General features: G+C 41.9%; 1 protein-coding gene across 1 annotated transcript in view; it reads right to left on the reverse strand.

Moving 5' to 3' along the window:
* The window catches only part of LOC127557569 (carcinoembryonic antigen-related cell adhesion molecule 3-like), a 272,771-nt gene extending 256,439 nt beyond the window's left edge, over positions 1-16,332 (reverse strand). The window contains exons 1-2 of the mRNA XM_051990879.1: positions 16,269-16,332; positions 15,352-15,392 (exon numbers count right to left, since the gene is read on the reverse strand). Of these exons, the coding sequence (XP_051846839.1) occupies positions 15,352-15,392; positions 16,269-16,332 (105 nt within the window). The remainder of the gene's footprint in view (positions 1-15,351; positions 15,393-16,268) is intronic.
* Between the last annotated feature and the right edge of the window lie 6,269 nt (positions 16,333-22,601).

The raw sequence follows: 22,601 nt of genomic DNA on the forward strand, positions 1-22,601 counted from the left end.
CTTAATTGTAAGACTATATTTTTGCATGTCATAAGAAATGTCACCACATCTTTATGAGAGTGGTTCAGTTTGGTGTGGTGCTTTCAGTGATTCCTTGGTACTTGAACAATTTCTATTTTGATTTTTGAATTATTTTTTTCTTTGGCTTGGAAGCTCTGGATTTCAACTATAATATCCCTGGGAGTTTTCATCTAAGATTTTAATTTTCAACAGCAGCATTTTTACTCTTTTTACCTTGCCTTCTGGTTCTCATTTTTCTGGAGAGTTTTCCTTCAAGATTTCCTTGAACTTTGATGTCCAGTTATCATCTCTCTCCCCTTTTTTCTGATTTTTCCATAATTTATAATCCAGGACAGTTTGTTGTTGTTGTTGCTGCTGTTGCTGCATTGAAGCATTTTATGTTTTCTTCTATTTTTTTTTCAATAGTTGGACTTTATTTTGCTGTCCTCTGCTGTCTTATAGATTCATTAACTTTTGTTTGGTTCATTCTAATTTGCAGGAATCTTTTATTGTTTAACTTTTGAACCTCTTACTAAGGTATTTATTCTTCTTCTAAATCTTTCCTCCACCGTTAGAAAGATAGACAGGATACTGTGCTGGATGGGGAATCAGAAAGGCATCCATCCAAATTCAGCCTTAGACACTTACCAGAAGTGTGGTTCTTGACAAGCTACTTAACTTCCCTGTGTCAGTTTCCTCATTTGTAATATAGCATTAATTATATCACTGATCTCCCATTGGTTGTGAGGGTAAAAGAAGGAAATATTTGTAAAGTGCTTTTTAAACCTTAAAGTTTTATATACATGCTTTTTATAAAGAGTCTTAAGTTATTTAAAAAGAACTATTACTTCATTTCTTTCAGGAAGATTAGTTCACCATGAGTCAAAACTATATATTTTATTTGAAGTTTTGCTTGTAGGTATTTTGGATTCATTTTCTGTTTCTATATTGTCTCCATAATACCTTTTTTCCATGTGGGTAATATTTTGGCTCATTACAGCCCTGTTTCCTAAATTGGTACTTCTTTTTTAATAATAGCTTTTTATTTTCAAAATGCAATCAGATCGTTTTCAATAGTCATCCTTGAAAATCCTTGTTTTCCAAATTTTTCTTTTTCCCTTTTCCTCATCCTCTTCCCCTAGACTGCAAGTAATCCAATATATGTTAAACATGTGCATCAATTGGTACTTCTTACTAGAACTAGGCTCTTCACAGTTCTGGAAGAAATATGTGGGTCTAATTTGGTCTTCTTTTCTACTCTGCTCTCTTCCTGATGCTTTTTCTGATTGTTTAGTATTGTATTCTTTAAGAAAATCAAGAATGGCAAAGGCTCAGTGAGTAGCTAACATTCAGTGTGCCAAAAGCAGCCTTATACAGAGAAAATTATGATCACAGCCCTGTTTGTCTGAGTTTTAGAAGCTCTTGCCATAGATTTGGGACTTTGCAACCCCACTAGAGAATTGTCCTTAGCTGGAGTTTTCATGGACTTCTGGTAACCTCCATCAGTTAGCTGCAAAGTTTTGTAGGAACAGAATGAGAGACTTCTTGTTCCAAGCTCTTTGCCCTAATTCCTCAGTTGCAGATCTCAGACCAAGTAGGGGATGAAATTCCAGCTCCTTGTCATCTCTAGATCCTCAGGACTACAGCTACTGGGACTTCTTGGCACTGGGCCCCTCCTCAGTCACCACTGCTTCTGTGCCATGGCTCTACAGCCAAACTGCAGGACTGCAATTGTTCCCTGTATAGTCCCAGGATTATTTCTGCTGGAACCCTGACCATTTCTTCATCAAGTATGTAGCCCAGGACCCTCATTTAGGGTCACTTTTATGTCACTTTTATGAGTCAAGTACCCACACATTGGACTTTATAATTACACTGACCTGGGCAGTGTACAATGTGTACAATATAGCGACCAACGTGTGGATGGGAGAAGGGAGAAAAAATTTATGAAATTGTTACTAGATGCCTGGTATATTTAGCACTGTATAAATGACATTTATCATCATCATCATTATAATTATCAATATCATTGCCAGCAATTGCATTGAACCCTTTACAAATATTACATCATTGTATCCTCACCAAAACCCCAGGAGGTCAGTGCTTTTATTCTCCCCATTTAAAAGTTTTGTCAGAGAAAGGTTAAGTAATTTACCCAGCATAAATCATCTGGTAAATGCCTAAAGCTGGGTTTGAATTCAGATCTTCATGATTCCAGACCCTATGCACTGTGATTTCTTGCTGCCTCTTACTAACTACCTCATTCTAATTTAGGAGTCCCCATAATGTAGGGTTTTAGATTCTGGATTTAACAGCATCCTTCTGAGAAGAGGTCCCTGGGATGGATCCACCAACCTGATTGCTTCATGCCTTTCTGGAATAAAAGAGGAAGCACTGCTGCTCCCATTATTCTGTTCCCCAATTACCCTCCTAATTGACAAAGCTCCTCCCTAACAGTGCTACCAGAAAGTAGTAAACACTCCCTTTGTGATTCCTGTTGCAGAACACTATGCTGACATTTACCTCCTTTAGGCCTCAGTTTCCCTCTTTGTAAAATGAGGCAGCTAAACTAGATGGCTCCTAGGTCCCTTTCATCTTTATGCTTACAACACCCTTCAGGATTTTCATATCCTAATTTACAAAGGAGACAATAGAGGCCAGATTCAAAATGGCAAACATCTTGGATTTTCTCTCTTTTTCAAAACCCCACATCTAATCAATTGTTGTGATATTCTCTCTAATGTTATGAGTGTTTGTGTTGATTGTGCTTGGACATCATCTCTCACCTCTACCTCCTCCTCTCAGCTCCTATTCCAGACCTTCTCATCTCTTCTCTTCCAGAATATGGCAATAATTCTCTGATCAGTGTTCCTGCCTCTGCTTTCTCATCCCTTTACTTCATCATTTGCACCACTGTCCAGATGCAATCTTCCTTAAATATCATCTTTTTTTTTTTGCACTTACTAAAATATATGGTTTTATTTTGTTTTTCATTTTTTAAATAACTTTTTATTGACAGAACCCATGCCAGGTAATTTTTTTTTACCACATTATTCCTTGCACTCACTTCTGTTCTGATTTTCCCCCTACCTCCCTCCACCCCCTCCCCCAGATGGCAAGCAGTCCTATACATGTTAAATAGGTTACAATATATCCTAGATACAATATATGTGTGCAGAACCGAACAGTTCTCTTGTTGCACAGGGAGAATTGGATTCAGAAGGAATAAATAACTCGGGAAGAAAAACAAAAATGCAAGCAGTTTACATTCATGTGTCAGTGTCTACACCTTTCTTTGGGTGTAGCTGCTTCTGTCCATCCTTGATCAATTGAAACTGAGTTAAATCTCTTTGTAGAAGAAATACACTTCCATCAGAATACATCCTCATACAGTATCGTTGTTGAGGTATCTTCTTGATACCTCATCTTATTATCATCTTGATGGTATCACTTTTCTCTTCAAAAGCCTTTAAATGAGTGTATCTCATCCCTCCCCCTGAAAGGTACTTCACTGTAATAGAAAGAGCTCTGGGTTGGGAATCTGGAGACCTAGATTAGAATTCTGGCTATGCCACTTGCTCATGGTGGGTTTTGACCAAGTTTTTTTTCTTCTCTGGACATCATTAAGTCCACAGCTTCTCTTCAGCACCAATTCTTTGATCTAGTTATGGGCTCAGACTTAGAGCTGGCTCTTGCTTCCTCTTGCTGCTTCCAGCCCAGTATCAAACTCATCTCTGCTGATCTTTGACTACTTCTTCCCCAAGTCACAACATAGAATTCTCATTTAGTCTGTAATCTTCTTAGCACTTTCCTGATTGGACTCCGTGCACAGATTTGGATCTTTTTCACTACACTGAAGTGGGCAGGGAGAATAACTCACTGAGTTTTTCCTTTGGTTATTTGTGACCTTTGTTGGAGTGGTCACGATGAAGTGCTATGCCAAAGACCTTTCTCCTTTTCCTTCTGCTCCCTTCCTTGGTCTCTCAATGAGAAGACATTTTTCAAAAGTATTTGTATAATCACTCCTGCCCACTAACAGTTCTATTTCCTTTATTTTCGTGTTCTTAACTGGAGCTGTTTCGCCAGGAATTGAGAGGGAACTTTAGATTCCTCAAATTTGTACACATCCAAGTTGTTTGGACAAAGTCACAAATGAACTAGAGATGTGATCATGGTGACATTAAACAAAACACTCAATTTTGAGTTTATCTTACTGATCCATATAGTGTTGATAAATTACATATCAACCAGATATATTTGATTATCTCCTTTGCTAATTAGGCTTTAGGAATTCCCTACTAAATACTAAATAACTTTGGTGGTCCAGCCTAGCATCCAAACCTTTTCACAAAATGATGGCATCCCTCTCTAATACTTCTAGTGACTGTGTGTTATCTATTCAGACTGCATTCTTTTATATTCCACACTCAGACACACACTGTACTTTTTCTTCTCTGAATCCTGACTCAAGATATTTCTCCAATGGAAAAAAAATATTCTCCCCTTTGACTTGTTGAACTCCTCCATATCCTTTAAAATACAAGTCAAACTAATACATTGTTGGTGGAATTGTGAACACATCCAGCCATTCTGGAGAGCAATTTGGAACTATGCTCAAAAAGTTATCAAACTGTGCATACCCTTTCATCCAGCAGTGTTTCTACTGGGCTTATATCCCAAAGAGATACTAAAGAAGGGAAAGGGACCTGTATGTGCCAACATGTTTGTGGCAGCCCTGTTTGTAGTGGCTAGAAGCTGGAAAATGAATGGATGCCCATCAATTGGAGAATGGTTGAGTAAATTGTGGTATATGAACGTTATGGAATATTATTGTTCTGTAAGGAATGACCAGCAGGATGAATACAGAGAGGACTGGCGAGACTTACATGAACTGATGCTGAGTGAAATGAGCAGAACCAGGAGATCATTATATACTTCAACAATGATACTGTTTATGTATTCTGATGGAAATGGATCTCTTTGAGAAAGAGAGCTAATTCAGTTTCAATTGATCAAATGTGGGCAGAAGCAGCTACACCCAAAGAAAGAATACTGGGAGATGAATATAAACTGCTTGCATTTTTGTTTTTCTTCCCGGATTATTTATACCTTCTGAATTAAATTCTTCCTGTGCAACAAGAAAACTGTTCGGTTCTGCACACATATATTGTATCCAGGATATACTGTAACCTATTCAACATGTAAAGGATTGCTTGCCATCTGGGGGAGGGGGTGGAAAGAGGGAGGGGAAAAATCGGAACAGAAGTGAATGCAAGGGATAATGTTGTAAAAAATTATCCTGGCATGAGTTCTATCAATAAAAAGTTATTAAAAAAATAAAATAAAATACAAGTCAAGTGATAGCTCTTCTATGAAACCTGACTTGATTTTTGACCAGTTTCCCAGGTGGGGAGCCTTTCAATGACATTTTATTTTGTAGCTATAGTCTAAGTATGAGTTTCATTTAATATTGTGTATTAATTACCTGTCTCTGCGGTTTGGTCCTTCTACGAGAGTAGCAAATTTCTGAAAATGGTAATGGAGTCTTAGGAAAGGGTTGTATTTCCCTCTGTGCCTAACACAGTGTTGTGCAGAACGTTTTCAGCTAAATGTATACTGAATGATGAATGAACCGGTATTGTACACCACAGTTACTAAGATTATTATAGGAGACAGGGAGAATAACCTCCATTTTTATCAAGGCAAAAATAGCAGTAAATGAATGGACATTCACTCCCAGACTGACCACATTCCCTGGAATCAGATTCTTCCTTTACATGTCCTCTTTTAATTCATTGTGAAAGACTATGTTCCTTAATAAGCCTGAGCACCTGCTCCTGGCCCCCACCTTTGACCAACCCGCAAAACTTTGTCTCTGAAGGAAGAGAGTGAACACTTACCATCCACCTTAACTGTGATGCTCTTAGAGACCGACAAGTTGGTCACATTGTTCTTTGCCAAACACGTATACTTTCCTGAATTTTTCAAAGTTACATTTTTGATGATGTAGGTATTATTAGAGAAGTCAGGGATCTTGGTGCCATTGAGTTGCCATATATACTGGGCAGGTGGGTAAGACTCAACATGGCACTCTAACATCAGTGGGTCATTGAATTTGACCTCAATCTCTCCTTTCTTGGGCTTTGGTACAAACGTGATATTGTCTGGTCCATCTGTGTAGAGAAGAAAAGAGAAGAGATAAGATGTGAGTCAGTCCTGGAGAAAGGCCTGGAGGGGGAGGACACTCAGAGACACTTACAGTTCACACTCAAGTTAATAGGGTCACTTCTGTTGAAATTGATTGAATTCCAGATTTCACATTCATAGGACCCAGTATCCTCCCTCTTCACAGACAGGATGGTGAGGGTCCGGTTCTTCATGGACAGTTTCATCCTCTCATTGAGAATCAGGGACTTGTTATTGAAGAACCACAGAATGTGCACTTCCACCTGTTCTATGCCACATGTGAAGTCCAAAGTTTCATCCTCTATGACTTTGGTTCTATTGACCGTGAGGTTAGGTTTGGTTGTTCTTTCTATAGAGAGAAAAAGAGAGCTGTGTGAGTGATTGGCTTGTGTCTTTACCAGGTCATGACTTCCTGGCAAAAAAAAAAAAAAAACCAAACAAACAAACCCAAAGCACAATTATTTGCATCATAGACATACAGGGATGGTCCATGGGTAAGGAGATGTCCCCTGATTCAGTGGTTATGCTAATAAGGAAGGTGAGAGGAAGCACAGGGGAGGGAGTGCTGAGTCCTGAGTTATCCCCTCCCTGAGACTGGTTTTGCGACATGCATAATCTAATGTGTAAATTGGAAATGGGAGTAGGAAAGAACATCGATGAAGTGCCTGCTACATGCCTGCCATGTGATTTGTGCTATACAAATGTTATTATGCCCATTATTACGATTATTGTTATTGACAAGCCCTGTGTGAAATGCTGTATTATCTAATTTCATCCTCTCACGAACCTTGGGAGGTAGGGGCTATTATTATTAATACCACATTTGAACCCTAGTTCTTTTTAAATGTAGTCCCAGTGCCTTTTCTATCCATTAAGGCTTCTTCCTTCTCCTCATCAATCATCTCACCCTAATGCATGAATTCTTAACATGAGATCGTTTAAAAAAAAAGTTTTGATAACTATTTCAATAGAACGATTTCCTGTGAATTCCTATGAATTTTATTTTCTATATTTAAAAGCATTCTTTTGAAAAGGGATCCCTGGAATCCACCAGCCTGACTGTCCAGGGCTCCCCTGAACCAAAACGGAAAGCATCTTTGCTCTCTTCATTCTCTGTTCCTAGTTACCTCCTAATTTACACAGTTCCTCTCTGATTATTGTTCCAAAAAGTAGTGACTACACATATAATGATTCTGGGTCTTGTTTCAGCTCCAAAGGATGGCACTTACTTCCTCTAGGCCACAGTTTTCCCATCTATAAGATGAGACAGTTGCACTAACTGGCTTCTAGATCCTTTTCATCTACATGTGCATGATACCCTCCAGGATCCTCACACTCTACTTGGCAAAGGAGAAAAATGGAGGCTCCAATAGATGTGCTTGTCCAGAGTGGCCTCTCCTTTTCCAGAACCTGAGCTGTTTCCCTTGTTACCCGATGGTCCCAGTGAGCCTTCCTTGGGCTAGGCTCCTTATTGCTCAGAGCTGGAAGAGACCAGATGATCCTATATCTCCATCTAGAAGGGCCTTCCCCAGCATATAATGCACCCTCATGTTTTGTTGATAGGAAAATATAAATCCTATATGATAATTTCCCTTTGACCTGTGGAGGAAGGAATTTGTGACCAAAGTAGAACTACAGATCATTATTGATCACTAAATAGAAAATTTTGATTTTGTCACATTAAAAAGTTTTTGTACAAACAAAACTAATGCAGACAAAATTGGAGGGAAAACAATAAACTGGGAAAACCTTTTTATAGTTAAAGGTTCTGATAAAGACCTCATTTCCATAATATATAGAGAATTGACTCTAATTTATAAGAAATAAAACCATTCTCTAATTGATAAATGGTCAAAGCATATGAACAGACAATTTTTGGATGAAGAAGTTGAAACTATTTCTACTCATGTGAAAGGGTATTCAAAATCTCTATTGATCAGAGAAATGCAAATTAAAACAACTCTGAGATACCACTGCACACTTCTTAGATTGGCTAAGATGACAGGAAAATATAGAGATAAATGTTGGAGGGGACATGGGGAAACTGGGACACTGATGCATTATTATTTTTTTAAATAACTTTTTATTGATAGAACCCATGCCAGGGTAATTTTTTACAGCATTATCCCTTGCACTCACTTCTGTTCCGATTTTTTCTCTCCCTCCCTCCACCCCCTCCCCCAGATGGCAAGCAATCCTTTACATGTTGAATAGGTTACAGTATATCCTGGATACAATATATGTGTGCAGAACTGAACGGTTTTCTCGTTGCACAGGGAGAATTGGATTCAGAAGGTATAAATAACCCGGGAAGAAAAACAAAAATGCAAGCAGTTTATATTCATTTCCCAGTGTTCTTTCTTTGGGTGTAGCTGCTTCTGTCCATCCTTGATCAATTGAAACTGGATTAGCTCTCTTTATCGAAGAGATCCACTTCCATCAGAATACATCCTCATACGGTATTGTTGTTGAGGTATATAATGATCTCCTGGTTCTGCTCATTTCACTTAGCAACTAATGCATTGTTGATAGAGTTGTGAATGGATCCAATATTGTGGAGAGCAATTTAGAACTATGCTCAAAAAGTTGTCAAACTGTGCATACCCTTTGATCCAACAGTGTTACCACTGGGCTTATATCCCAAAAAGATCTTAAAGAAGGGAAAGGGACCCACATGTGCGAAAAGTGTTTGTGGCAGCCCTTTTCATAGTGGCTAGAAATGGAAATTGAATGGATGGACATCAATTGAAGAATGGGTGAGTAAATTGTGGTATATGAATGTAATGGAATATTATTGTTCTATAAGAAATTACCAGCAGGATGAATACAGAGAGGTTTGGAGAGACTTAAATGAACTGATGCTAAGTGAAATGAGCTGAACCAGGAGATCATTATACACTTAAACAACAATACTACATGATGATCAATTCTGATAGACGTGGCTCTTTTCAATAATGAGAGGATCCAAATCAGTTCCAGTTGATCAGTAATGAACAGAACCAGCTACAGCCAGGAAAGAACACTTGGAAATGAGTGTGGAACACAATATAGCATTTCCACTCCTTCTGTTATTGTCTGCTTGCATTTTTGTTTTTCTTCCCAGGTTATTTTTATCTTCTTTATAAATCTGATTTTTCTTGTGCAGCAAGCTAACTGTATCTATCTATCTATCTATCTATCTATCTACATATACATATACTGGATTTAACCTATACTTTAACATATTTAACATGTTTTGGACTACTTCCCATCTAGGGGAGGGGATGGAGAAAAGGAGAGGAAAAGTTGGAACAGAAGTTTTTGCAAAGGTTAATATCAAAAAATTACCCATGCATATGTTTTATCAATAAAAAGCTATAATAAAAAAGAAATGTCAATTAAAAAAAAAGAAAATAGAGGTTCTGAGAGTCTAGATGACTTGTACAAAGGTCTATTGGATAATAAATATACCTGGGAAAGGAACCCAGACCTTTTGCCTCAGAAGCTGGGCTCTCTTCAGCACATCTCAGATTCTTTCTGCAGGATTCTCTTTCAATAGATGCAAGAATGGTTAGCAGAGGGACAGCAGTGAGGGCAGTGGCACTTTGCTTTGAGTACCCTCTTCTTCAGGTCCTTCAAGGGATTTTGAGGGGGCCCTAAGGTGCTTCCCCAGCAGACATAGGCATCTACCTGCTTCTTTCAAAATGAGAGTCCCTCTGAAGGTTGGGCTCCGTGTGAATGGTGATGGCAGTGCTCCCTTCCACAAACCTCCCCTGGCAGAGCTTCAGACAGCATCTGCTGAGAAGACCTAGAACATCACGAAGCCCTGCTTGTGATAGAAGGAACTGTGTTCCCATGGAGACCCTGCATATTGTGGCCTTATGCACTGTCCCCAATCAAAAGAGATGATGTTTGTGAAGAGCTTATGTGATGCCTGGCACCCAGTGGGCACTCGCTAAAGTGAAGGAGTAGGAAGTTCCCTTCCTATTCCCCCACTCCAGCTTTTGTTCCTCTTTTGATCAGCTGGGGAAACAAAGAGATCAGCAGATGCTCTCTGCTTGGAGATGTTCTGCAGCATCCTCTTAAGGGCTCAGTAGCCTTGGCTATGATGAGACCCATTAAGGGGCCAATCCTCTGCCACCTCTATTTTATTTTTTTTAATTGACATTTCTATTATAGCTTTTTATTGATAAATGGGGCAATGCCTCTGCCTCAGTAGCAGAGAACCAGTGATAACAGGACCATCTGGCCCAAGCTCCCACAGCAAGCTTGATCAATACTCATCCAATCTCTGCTTATCCGTGACCTCATCAGAGGTCTTTCTTTTGGTCCTGCTTGGAAGACTTCCTCTGTACTGTGTGCCATTTGCCATTGTGTGACTTCCCCAGTTTGATCTTAGCTCTCCCTTCAGGAGTCATATAGACTGATGTTGACTTGCTTCCCCCAAGTGCCCTTCCAGAGTCATGAGATTGCTTTCTGAGTCACCTCCTGACCCATCTCTCCAGCCATGACTGAGACACTATATTCCCAGAGGTGGGATACTCTAGTACTTTAAATGGCTGTGATTTGTAGGAGGTCATCTTTAATTCTCTCCCCTTCTATTTTTAGCAAATGGACACCATGAACATCTGAGCCTCAAAAAAAGCCATCTCCTTGTGGCTAAGTTTTGAATTATGGGCCTCTGCTCACTTCTTAAAGGCTAGTCCTTTGTAAGGGCCTCAAAGGCCTCTTTGGGTCTCTCTTACTATAACTTGCATATGAGAACCCAAGGTCACCTTCCAGACTCAATGAAACATTGAAGGCCAACTTCATGAATGGGTCCTGTCCACATTATTAAATACAAGGTACTCAGATCTGAGGAAAACCTTTCTTCTTGGAGTGGTCTGTACCTCTCAGGGCATATGAGAACCTGTGCTTCCTGGGCTCCAGAGAGCATGCTGCTATTACTGCAACATAGGATCAAGTTAACTTTTAGTCCACTAATCCCTGAATCTTTTCCACACCAAGTGTTGTGAGGCTTCCTCTCCCAACTTTTGTTTTCAAGGACTTCCATAGAAACTCAAATTTTGGAGAGAGGGTCATGTCATCTCTCCCAATCTAGTTTTTGTTTGGAGGCCTCTGCTAAAGAGAAATTTTCTATCTGCTTTCTCTCTTTTGGATCACTCTAATCATTAGAGAGGTGGACTCAATGTCCCCCTTTGCACCTTAGATTGCTGGCTCTTTGTTCTTTCCTCTGGGGTTGAGTACAGCAGGAAAAATCCCTTTTCTGCTTGATAGCTACCCAAAGTTTCAGAGACAGAATCATGGAATTTCAGAGTTGATGAGACTTTGGTGACCATCAAGTCCAACTCATATGTGAAACAGAGTCTTTAATACATTCTACCTGACAGATGCTTATTTAACCTTCAAAGAGCAGGAAAGGAAGGATAGAGAAAAACAGGAACATGTGTTAAGTGCCTACTGTGTGCTAGGCATTATCCCAAGCACTTTTTAAAAATAGCTTTTTATTTACAAGTTATCTGTATGGGTAATTACCCATATTTACAGCATTGACAATTGCCAAACCTTTTGTTCCAAATTTTCCCCTCCTTCCCCCCACCCCTTCCCCTAGATGGCAGGATGACCAGTAGATGTTAAATATATTAAAGTATAAATTGGATACACAATAAATATACACGATCAAACCATTATTTTGCTGTACAAAAAGAATCGGACTCTGAAATATTGTACAATTAGCCTGTGAAGGAAATCCAAAATGCTGGCGGGCAAAAATATAGGGATTGGGAATTCAATGTAATGATTCTTAGTCATCTCCCAGAATTCTTTCACTGGGCATAGCTGGTTCAGTTCATTATTGCTCTATTGGAACTGGTTTGGTTCATCTCATTGCTAAGGATGTCCCAAGCACTTTATAGATATCCTATCATTTGAATCTACTAACTCTCAAGCAAACCCATTCTACTTTTGGATAGCTGTAGCTATTAGGGAGTTTTTCAGTGAAGCATAGAATGTAACATTGTATGGGACCTTTGATACCATCATGGCCTCTATCCATTTGCTTCTGTGCTTACAGTTTGGAGGCAAGACAGGACATGTCCATTTCCCCTTCCCAGGAAGGGTCCAGAAAATTATCATGTGTTTCCCTCAAGTCTTCTCTTCTCCAGATCAACCTTGTAAGTTCCCTCAGTTACCCATAGATCATATGGACACCAGACCTTTCCACAACCTGGTTGTCTTCCTTTGGACACTCTCTAGTGTTTCAATATCCTTCCAGAGCTACATCCTCTAAAACCCCTACTTCATATCACAGAGGAAACAGATAGATGGAAAGATGAGCTTTTCTGTCTCAAAAGAGATAGTTTGAATTCCCCTCCCCATCTTCTGTATTTCCCTGAAAAGGAACCAGAGCCAGCCCAGGACCTTCTCATAGCTTACATTCTAACCAAGACTGGAATCCCTTATGTGGCCTCATAGTCTCAAGTGAGATGGACTGAAGGCAAGATCAAAGGTCCAGGGGCAGTCAATAAAACAGTGGCCTAGACGTTGGTAAGGGGAGGGACAGAACGAAGAATAACAGGATAATCACCACCACCACCAACAACTACTCATATCCCTTTTGTATCTGAAATATAAAAAGAACTTTCTCCATACAGAATTCTGTGATATGGGCGGAGAAGGATTATCCAATTGTTCAGATGCAGAATCTAAGTCTCAGAAAACAAAAGGGACACTTGAGGGTGCACAGGGGTAGAAAGCAGAGTCAAGATTCTCGCTCCCGTTTCCTGAGTCTGAGCTCAGAGCCCCTTCCACCACAGCACGTAGTGCCTTGATACCCAGGAGGGCGAAATGTCACTTCTCTTTGCTTTGTCCATGATAGAGAAGGCCAACAAAAGGCAGACACAAAGCCGAGGGCCTGCAGCTACTCATCAGAGACTATGATATTGATGTCTTTGATCCTAGACAAGTCAGTGACAGAGTTAGATGCATTACAGATATAGGTTCCAGTGTGATTCAGAGACACATTAGCAATAGAGAGCTTGGATGAGTATGTCATCTGAATTCCATTGATAAGCCAAGTGAATTGGGGAGTGTGTTAGACTCAGCAGAGCAATTCGACTTAATAGTTGCCCCTACAGAGTAATGAGGGGCTCTGGGAAAAATCATGGGGATATCCGGGCCATCTGGACCAAAGAGAATGATTCCATATTGAAATAAAGGCAGAGGGGAGAGGGTTTTCCTATTCTGTAACCCAACACCATGGACCACTGTATTACCCTGACCCTCATCTGAACTGGAAAATTCACAGCTCATCATCCACTTTACAGCTTTGAACCTGAGGTCCCTGAACTTGAAAGGTCTTAAGGTCTTCTCTTGCTCATGGCTGGCCCTACTCCATCACAAATGAAAAGGCATGATATGGCCACTCTGGGTTCCCTAAAATGAAGAGCAATGGCCATCTCAAGGATTTGATCTTTAGCACTCAAGATCAGTGACTGGATAGGCTTGACCTCTGGGAACACACCCCCAGGTTATGAATATGCACCATGCAGAAAGAATTTACTCATGGGTAATATTCAGTGTGAATTCACTCTCACTGAAACTAACTGAATTCTGGATTTCACACTTGGTCTTCCCTTGTGACTTTGATTATGGTGAATGTCCTGTTATCCGGGGACAGCATTGTCCTTTCACCAGCTGGGGAGCTTTGGATTATGAACCATTGGTGTGTGACATCTTGAGTCTCCGACTAGCATTGAAACCATGTCTCAGAAAGTTATCAACTGTATGACTCATTAGCAAGCCATTTAAGGTCTCTCTGTCTCAATTTCCTCACCTGTAAAATGGGATGATAGTGTTCACCTCAAAGTAGTTGGGAGGATGAAATAAGACTATCTATGTAAAAGCTCTTTGTAAAATTGCACAGAAATGAGCTATTCCATGTTTATAGGGAGGTAGGTCCCAGTAAATGGGCTTGGACTCGAGGGGTAGAGGGGGACAACAAGGCTTGGAAGAAGTGCTTTCTGCTCAGTACTCTGAGCAATTCTGACAGGAGCTATGGATAAGGGTCATGGGAGAGAGAAGCAGGACACGGGCCATTGGAGACAAGACATTGCTCACTACCCACTGTGGGTCATAGTGGAAATAGTCACAGATTTTGAGTCAGAGGGCTCTGAATTCCATTCCTTCCTCTCTATGTGACTTTAGCCAAGTACTTTGCTCTCCTGAGCCTCAGTCTGACTGTGTGACTCTGGCCAAATCACTCACTCTCTGTTTCTTCTTCCTCACTTACAAACACAGCACCTCCATCCCAGGGTCCTTGTGAGAATCAGATGAAATATGATGCCCAGAGCCCCTGGAACACCTTCTGGTTCCACATAATTACAGCCTATTTCCCAGCAGGAAAGTCATCATCCTTCCTTGGATGCTCCCTGGGCCCAGTGGTCTCCAGACCCAGCAATGCTCCCCCCACCCCAATAGATTTTTAACTGTCTTAGGGAAGGTGAACTTCAGGAGCAAGTTGCCTGCTTCAGGAACAGAGGCAAGGAGCCAGATGCCCTTCCAAGCCCTCAGGACCGTTCTTGGTTTCACAGTGTGGTCTGGGAAAGCTGGGAGGAAGGAGGAAGTTACCCTGCCCCAATAATAACAGCTTAGGGCCTCAGAAGCTGGGGACCTCTGATCTCTCCAGTGCTCCCAGTGACCCAGGATCACACTGATCTGGGCTGGAGGGGCTTTCGCCTCTTTGACCCACATTATGTGGGGGCGGGTGGGGGGGCACCCTCAAGCTCTGCATTCTCCCCGCTCCCTTAAGAGAGCTTATCACCCCAGACTGAGGGAGGGAATAAGAGTGAGATATGGCCCATGGGAAGGGCAGCACTTACCATACACTGTTAAATTTCCTCGTCCAAATATTATGTTGCCTTCAGAATTAACAATGGTTACATGGTAGTCATCAGTGTCATTGAGGGTGAGGTGAGAGATGAGCAGGGATCCGTTGGGGAGCACCTTCTGCCGGATGCCTGCAGGGTGTTGCTCTCTGGTTCTAACCATGTAGTTAGCAATCATTTGGCCAGATACTCCTGCTGTTCTGAACCAAGTGTAGGAGACAACCCGGCCTGTGTGGCCCTGGATGTCCAAGGTGACGTTGTGGTTCACTTCCCCATAGGGAGGGTTTGGAACAATAGTGACCTGAGCAGACGTCGGCTGGATCCAGCAGCTGAGGATGGAGGCTGAGAGGGGAGGAAGGAGGCAGAGGTCAGCAGGATCCCCCAGCCCTCCTGAGAGACCAAGGCCACTGAGATGTCCCTGACATAAGGGTGGGGGCTGCTCAGCCTGACTCAGGGTCTGCTGGGAGCTCAGTGGGGTGTGTGGGGAGGGATTCCTGGGCCTGCACATCCTGTGAAGGCCCCAGCCTCTGCAGAGAATCGAAGCCTTTGGGATGTAACACATTTTCGGCTCCCTCCCCGGGCTTGATTTAGAACAGATCTGCCAGTGTGCCAGGCAAGGCAGTGGCGGCACAAAAGAAGCAACAAAGTCTTTTGGCTGAGGACAAAAACCAGACTTCAGAGATTCCTGAAGCCAGTGCTCTCAATTTACAATGAAAGAAACTGAGGCCCAGATAGGATGAGACATATGACTGATATGAAATAGGAAAGGGCAAAGGCAGCATTTGAACTCCTTGTCCCAAATCCACAAAGGACATTTTCATTGAATCCTGGGTATATTTTAAGGGTGATACTTTGGCTCCCAAGCCTCACTGGGAGGACGGTGGTGTTCCAGGTAAACCCAAGCTAAGAGTCTAGAGGATCTGACCATGGTCACACAGCCAATACACATCAGAGCTGGGATCCACACCCAGGTCTCCTCTGACTGGAAAGCTTCCCTTCCCCCCTTCAAAGGTGGCTCTGTGCCAGCACTGGACATTGCCCTGAGTCTCAGGGATGTGAGTGCATAGATCTGAACTGCTGCTGCTATGCTACTTCCCTCCTGTCTCTGGTTAGGAAAGACTCCTTGGTCAAGTCTTCTTTGAGAAAGATTAGCACAGAAGCCCTTATACTGGTCCCTTTCTCCCCCACCCCTGGGCTCCTGCAGAGCTGGTGTCTCACCTGTGATCAGGAGCCCCCACCAGGGGCTGAGTGCCCTGCACTGAAGCGCTAAAGGGCTCTCCATGGGGCTGTGCTGTGGCTGTGTCACCCTGTCTCCTCCCAGGAATCTCTCTGCTTTCCTGAGCTGTGTCTTCCCTGTACAGGCTCAAGGGCAGACTCTGGAGGTGTCTCTGTTGCTGTCCAGGCTAAGGCTGGCCTTGAGGGCAGCCCGGAGCTGGGTCTCTTGGTCTCCTCTTTCTCTGGAAGACTGAGGTCTCTCTCTTCAGAGCTGGAGCTCTTCTATCTGTCTGGATCACAAAAACCCCACAGGGCAGGAACTTAGCCTCTGACTTTCTCCTCCCTCCTCCCTATTCTCTCCTCCCTTCTCTCTCCTCCTCTTTCTTCCCCTCCCAGCTGCTGTGATTTCCTTCCTCTCAGGGGAGCCCCTCGCCTGCACAGATCCCCCCCACTATCCATAGAGAAGTGGTTCTGTCCCCCAGAGAAACATGTATAGTCACTCAATATTACCTTCTGTTTAGTAGAACTGATACCTGACCCCTGACTACTTTATTTCCCTGCTGGAGCAGACATTGCTTAGACCCAAAATGAGCACAGAGGGCACAAAGGACAGAGGCACTAAATGTGTTTGGATCCTTATTTGGGGCTTTTAGCTCGCAGACTGTCTCTCCTCCCCTACCCCATCAGGGTAGGTCATAGTGTCCTGGCCTTCCCTTAGGTGTTTTATCATGACAGCCCAACAGGGCTGGGATGATGCTGACTAGAGCTGCTCCCCTCTCTGATGGGAACAGATGGGGCCATCTTCTTTTCCCCTGCCCCTTCCAGGACCCCCAGCAATCCTCCCCCATCTTTCATTGAGAGAAGGCTGAGTCTGGATCCCAGCAAAAGAGAGTTCGAATGGATCCTCACACACTTTGTAGCTTTATGTCCTTGGGCAAATTGAACTATTTGCTTCAGTTTTCTCAGTTGTGCAATGGGAAGGATAATACTAGCACCCATGTCCCAGGCTTGTGGTGAGGATCAAATGATCCTCACGTATGTAAATCATTTAGCACAGGGAAGGAGGACCTGTAGGCATCCTTTGGGAGAAGGGAATGCTAAGAACATAAGAATGGCTCTGGATGAAGCCTGGTTGAGTTTGGAGAAATGTAGGCAGAAAACAGTGAAGTTTGTCTGTGTGAAACATAAAAAGGTTTATACTTTTAAAATTCTCAGATGGTTCAGAGCCTATATCATGATTTTTTTACTGTTTTTTTTTTTTTGTATAATGCACTTTCAGCACAACAAATAGCCCATGCTAAGTAGACTTGAAGGTAATAGGAATTAATTCCAAATTTTAAAACAATGTATTTTCTGTCTGACATAATTCCTGGGATCATATTTAACATTTTGCCTGTAGTAGTTGATGAAAGTATATCCTTTAAATGAATGCATGACTGTCTGACCATATATTATAAATGTCAATTTTGTTTATGGAGAAGTTAGATCTAAAATTTAAGGGTGAGGAAAAGAATTATCAGACTAAAATGGACATACCCACAAAGGGTATCAATAAAAAGTACCTTTTAATATGCAAAAAAAAAGAAGAAGAAGAAGAATGGCTCTGGATGGAGCTGAATGGGAAGTAGGGAAAGGGGGAGAGGTCTAACAACTCAAGGGGCCTTTGATTAGGTTAATCAATAAACATTTTGTAAGCACCTATTAAGTTCCAGGCAGTGTGTTAAGCACTGGGGATACAAAGAATGGTAAAAATCCCTGTCTCCTAATGGAGGAGACAATATGGACAGGATTCTAGATATAATGAGGACAAAATGGAGAACATGTCAGAGAGAAGGCACCAGCATTAAGGGGGATGGGGGAGGAGACTTAAAGTTAGCTGAGGATGAAGAGTAGGAACTACAGAGGGTAGCTGTCTCCCTCACATTGGCCGTCTCCCTCCAGTCGTAAGTCTAGACATCATCTAAGCTCTCTCTATCTTGGGACATGGAGGGCAGAATTTCCACCATTCCCTTTCCCAAACTTGCATTCCCACAAGGGAAAAAAGATACATGAAAAAGTCCATTTCTCTAAAGATGATGAATACGATCTTGTGAGTCTGCAAGGTCAACCCGTATCTCCCAGTGTTGATGAGGAGTGGGCCAGTGACTACCCCTAGTCACACAGGAAATAAGTGGGAACCAGGTATGAAGTTTCAGTACATTAAGACCCAGAGCTGTGAATCTCTGAGGAGAGGAAGAGGAAATGTGGGACAAAGAACCAGATGCAATGGCATCCCCTCCCCCCACAAGATAAGGTGAAGTCACAAGAGCATTGCATCTGACAGTGGCAGAAAGAGACCCAAAGAGATAGTGCCCTGCCCGAGCTCACAGGGGGAACACACAAAAGCAAGGCTTCTGCCCCCAAATCCAGCCTTGGGCCTTCCTGGGCCTCAGACCAGCCCAGGGCATTCTTGACGTGTTCAAGTCTGAGGAAAACCCAATTCCCTGCTCCATTGCTATAGAAGCTTCTAAGGGAGTCCTGCTCAGTCTGTGCCTTTGGTCTCAGGCTTCTGGAGCCTTGGATGGCAGGTCCTTGAGGGTAACTTGGGGCTGAGCTCCTCATGTTTTCTTTTCCATCCTCTCTGTGCGGTTAAACCTGTACCTCTATGTATTTCTTGAACACTCCAGGAAGGTCCAGCTCTATTTCCCAAAGTCTTTGTCCATATCCTAGTGGAGTTCTGTGTCCAGTTATGGGGTCCACATCTTACAGAAAGAGTGATGCTTTATCCAGAGGAAGTGACCAGGATGGTTGGGGATATAAAATCATTTTGTGAAAGTGAATTTTTCACATAACTGGGGAAAGATCTCATGGGCAACCATCTGCAAATATCTGAAGGATTGTCCTGGGGAAGAGGAAGCCAGGATGGTTGTGTTTGGGCCCACAAGGGAAAACTATGGACATAGTTCTAGAAAATTCCTGTGCTTTCAGCTCAGCATGAACTTCCCAACAATCAGCTCTCTGGTTTGGATTGCATTGTGGTGCATAGTGGTAAGTTCCCCATCACTGGAAGTATTCAAGGAGAGCCTGGACACATACTACACTGGGGAGGCACATTCAGTTAGGACTCGGGTCCTTCAACTCTGTAATTGTAAGCATCTCTGGGTTGTTTTTTTTTTTCTTTTAAGTTTCTGTGCTGCCCCCTCGTAGTTGTATGAGTGAATATAAGCCAGGTGCTGGTTTACTTTTTCTGAATGTTGAGTCTTTCTGGGAAAGGGAAGTGAAATCAGTGTGCAAAGGGCTAACTCCTTTTGCACAATTGATTTGTACAAAAAGTCAAGCTTGGAAATGAGTCCTCCTTCAGATGCACTGGAAGAGATGGCTACCCAAAGGGCCTTTCCTAGAAAGGTTTGGCTGACTTAGTCCTGAAAACTGATCATGGGCACTAGAGACCTGGGTTAGTGTCCTGCCTCTGCTATTTAATCACTTTGTCTTCAGATTCATTGTTTCACCCCTCTGGGACTTGGTTCCTTCATCAGTATATTGGGCACATCATGCCCACACATCATGTGTATATTGGGCACAAAGGACCTTAAGTTTTGCAAAGGGCTTAAGCCCTAACATCTCCTTGGGCACTAAGCAATCCAGTGAAGTGGGTATTATTAACCCCCATTTTACAGATAAGGAAAACAGCAGAGTTTAACTGATTTGCCCAGAGCCACACAGATACTCGGTGTTTTAAGAGTTTTGAACCCAACTCTTCTTAACTCCAAATTGGTGGTTACCTATTCTGCCTTGCTGGCTCATCAAAAATGGTCCACATATTCCCGACTTCCCACACTCTAGTGCCAATTTATCTTCCATGCTTCATTTTTTCTCTATTTTCCACCCCCTTCCACCCCACACACTCTTAACCCTGGTCTTTGGTGGGTTATTATTTATCTGCCCCTTTATATTCTTCTCCATATCCTTCATGTTTTACCTAAAATACCACTAGAATCTCTCATTCTTGTGCTCTTATTTAAATTATTCCCAGTGCCCGGAATAAGGAGAGTTAGTTTGAGAAATGGATAAAGCTTTGAGTCTGGAGTCAATAAGACTCATCTTTTGAGTTCAAATCTGGTCTCAGACACTTCTTAGTGGTATGACCCTTGTGCATATCCCTACCCTGCTCCCCTCAGTTTCCTAATCTGCAAAATGCCTGAAATGACCAATCATTCAAGCTTCTTTGCTAAGAAAATTCTTAGACGAGATAAGATAAAAAGATAAGAAGAGTCAGACTGACCAGTAAGGTGACTGAAAAGAACAATGTCTGTAATGGTTTCTTAATTCCTTTTGCCCATTGGATTCTCACTCATCTTTAAAGGCTAAATCAAATGTCCTTCTCTTCAGGAAACCTTCTTCAGGTGTTCTTAATTTGAGATTCCTAAGGTTAGTTTGATAACTATCTCAATATAATTGGTTTCTTTGTAATCCTACATATTTTACCTAATACTCTCAAACACACCATTTTTAGAAGGGTTCATAGTCTCCTTCCATCTGATAAACTGAAGAATCTAAGACAACAAGACCTTTTATCTCCTCATCAGTAATTATAGGAACCTCTCCCTCTTCAAACATCCCCATTTCTATTGAAATCACTACAATTGCCCTTCCAATTATTCAGCATCATGACCTTGGAGTTGTCTTTGGCCCTTCCCTCTCCCTTGATATCCATATTCCCTCACTTTCTAAATTCTGTCACCTTAATCTCCATGACATCTTTCATGTCCAAATCCTTCCCTGTTCTCATTCTGCCTCTCTTTTACTCAGGGTCCAATCATTGTTTACATGATTTCTAGTATGATTTTAAAAATTCTTTTGTCGAAGAAAATTATTAATAACATATTCTGAATTTTAGGCCCCAAGCTTCCAGGAAAATTTTTTTATTTAACTTAAGATAATTTTAAATCCAAGCATTCTATCCAAGAGAGAAATGTGCAAACTAGCATGGTCTCTCGTACCTTCCTATATGTCCCTCCCTTAAGACTGAGGATAATCATGATATATTCAATATTGAGTTGATATTCTCGAATATTTCCTACTAGCTTCAGAGAGAAAGCCTGCTCAGTGGTCTTCCTCAAATCATAAGCCTAGACATTATCTGAGCTCCTTGCTGGGGGGTGGAGAGCAGAATCACCACCATTTCCCTTTCTGGAGTTTGTAGCGCAGTAGGGGAAGAAAGAATCACAAAAATGCCCATTTCTCTAAAGACAATTAAGACAATTTGGTGAGACTGCAAGATGAGCCCAGATTTCCCAGGGTAGAAGAAGAAAAGATGAATGACTGACTAGCTCTAGTCACACAGGAAATGAGTGGGAACCAGGTATGAAGTTTCAGTACATTAAGCTAATAAGGGCTGTGGATCTTTGCAGTCTGGAGGGCAGGAAGAGGAAATGTGGGTCAAAAAGGTCAGATACAAAGACATCCTCTCCTACCAAAAAGATAAGGTGAAATCACAATATCATTGTGTCTGACAGTGGCAGAAAGAGATCCAAAGAGGTAGCGACCTGCCCAGACTGACAGAGAAAGAAACAAGACTTCTGCCCCCAAATCCAGCCTTGGGCCTTCCTGGGCCTCAGATTAGGCTTGACATGTCCAACTCTGGGGAAAACCCAGTCCCCTCCTCCATGGCTTATAGAAGACTTCTAAGTGCATCTGCTTGGTCAGAGTCTTTGGACCTCAGACTCTTGGAGCTCTGGGTGAGAGATCATTGAGGGGTAGGAGCGAATATTTAAAGCCCTTCACAAGCTGGTCCCTTTTCCCTTTCTAATCTTTTTGCACTCCTCTGCCCTCCATGTACTCTGCGGTACAGTGACACTGACCTACTGGATGTTCCTTGAACAAAACATTATATCCCAACTATCTGGGTCTTTGCTCTCCTCCTGATCTTTGTCTTCTGCGTTCCCTATTTCTATCCAGGCTCCAATCCAAACTTACCCCCTGCAAAATACATTTTTGTCTACAATTGTGATAGAATACTATTATGTTATAAAAAATAGCAAGCAGGATGCTTTCAGAAAGACCTGGGAATATTTAGACGAGCTAAAATGAACTGAGCAAGCCCAGGAGAACACTGTATACAGTAAGAGCAACATTATATGATGATAAAGTGGAAATAATAGCTATTCTCAGAAATACAATGATTTAAAGACAATGATTTCAAAGGAGTTAAGATGAAAAATGCTATCCACATCCAGGGAAAGAAGTGACAAAGTCTAAATACCAATTGAAAAATGCTTTTTTTCACTCTTTAAATTTTTTCATGGAGTTTTTTGAGAAGTTCCTTTTTTTCACTACATGATGAATATGGAAATATGT

Source organism: Antechinus flavipes, chromosome 3, assembly GCF_016432865.1.
Source record: "Antechinus flavipes isolate AdamAnt ecotype Samford, QLD, Australia chromosome 3, AdamAnt_v2, whole genome shotgun sequence".
Lineage (NCBI taxonomy): Eukaryota > Metazoa > Chordata > Mammalia > Dasyuromorphia > Dasyuridae > Antechinus > Antechinus flavipes.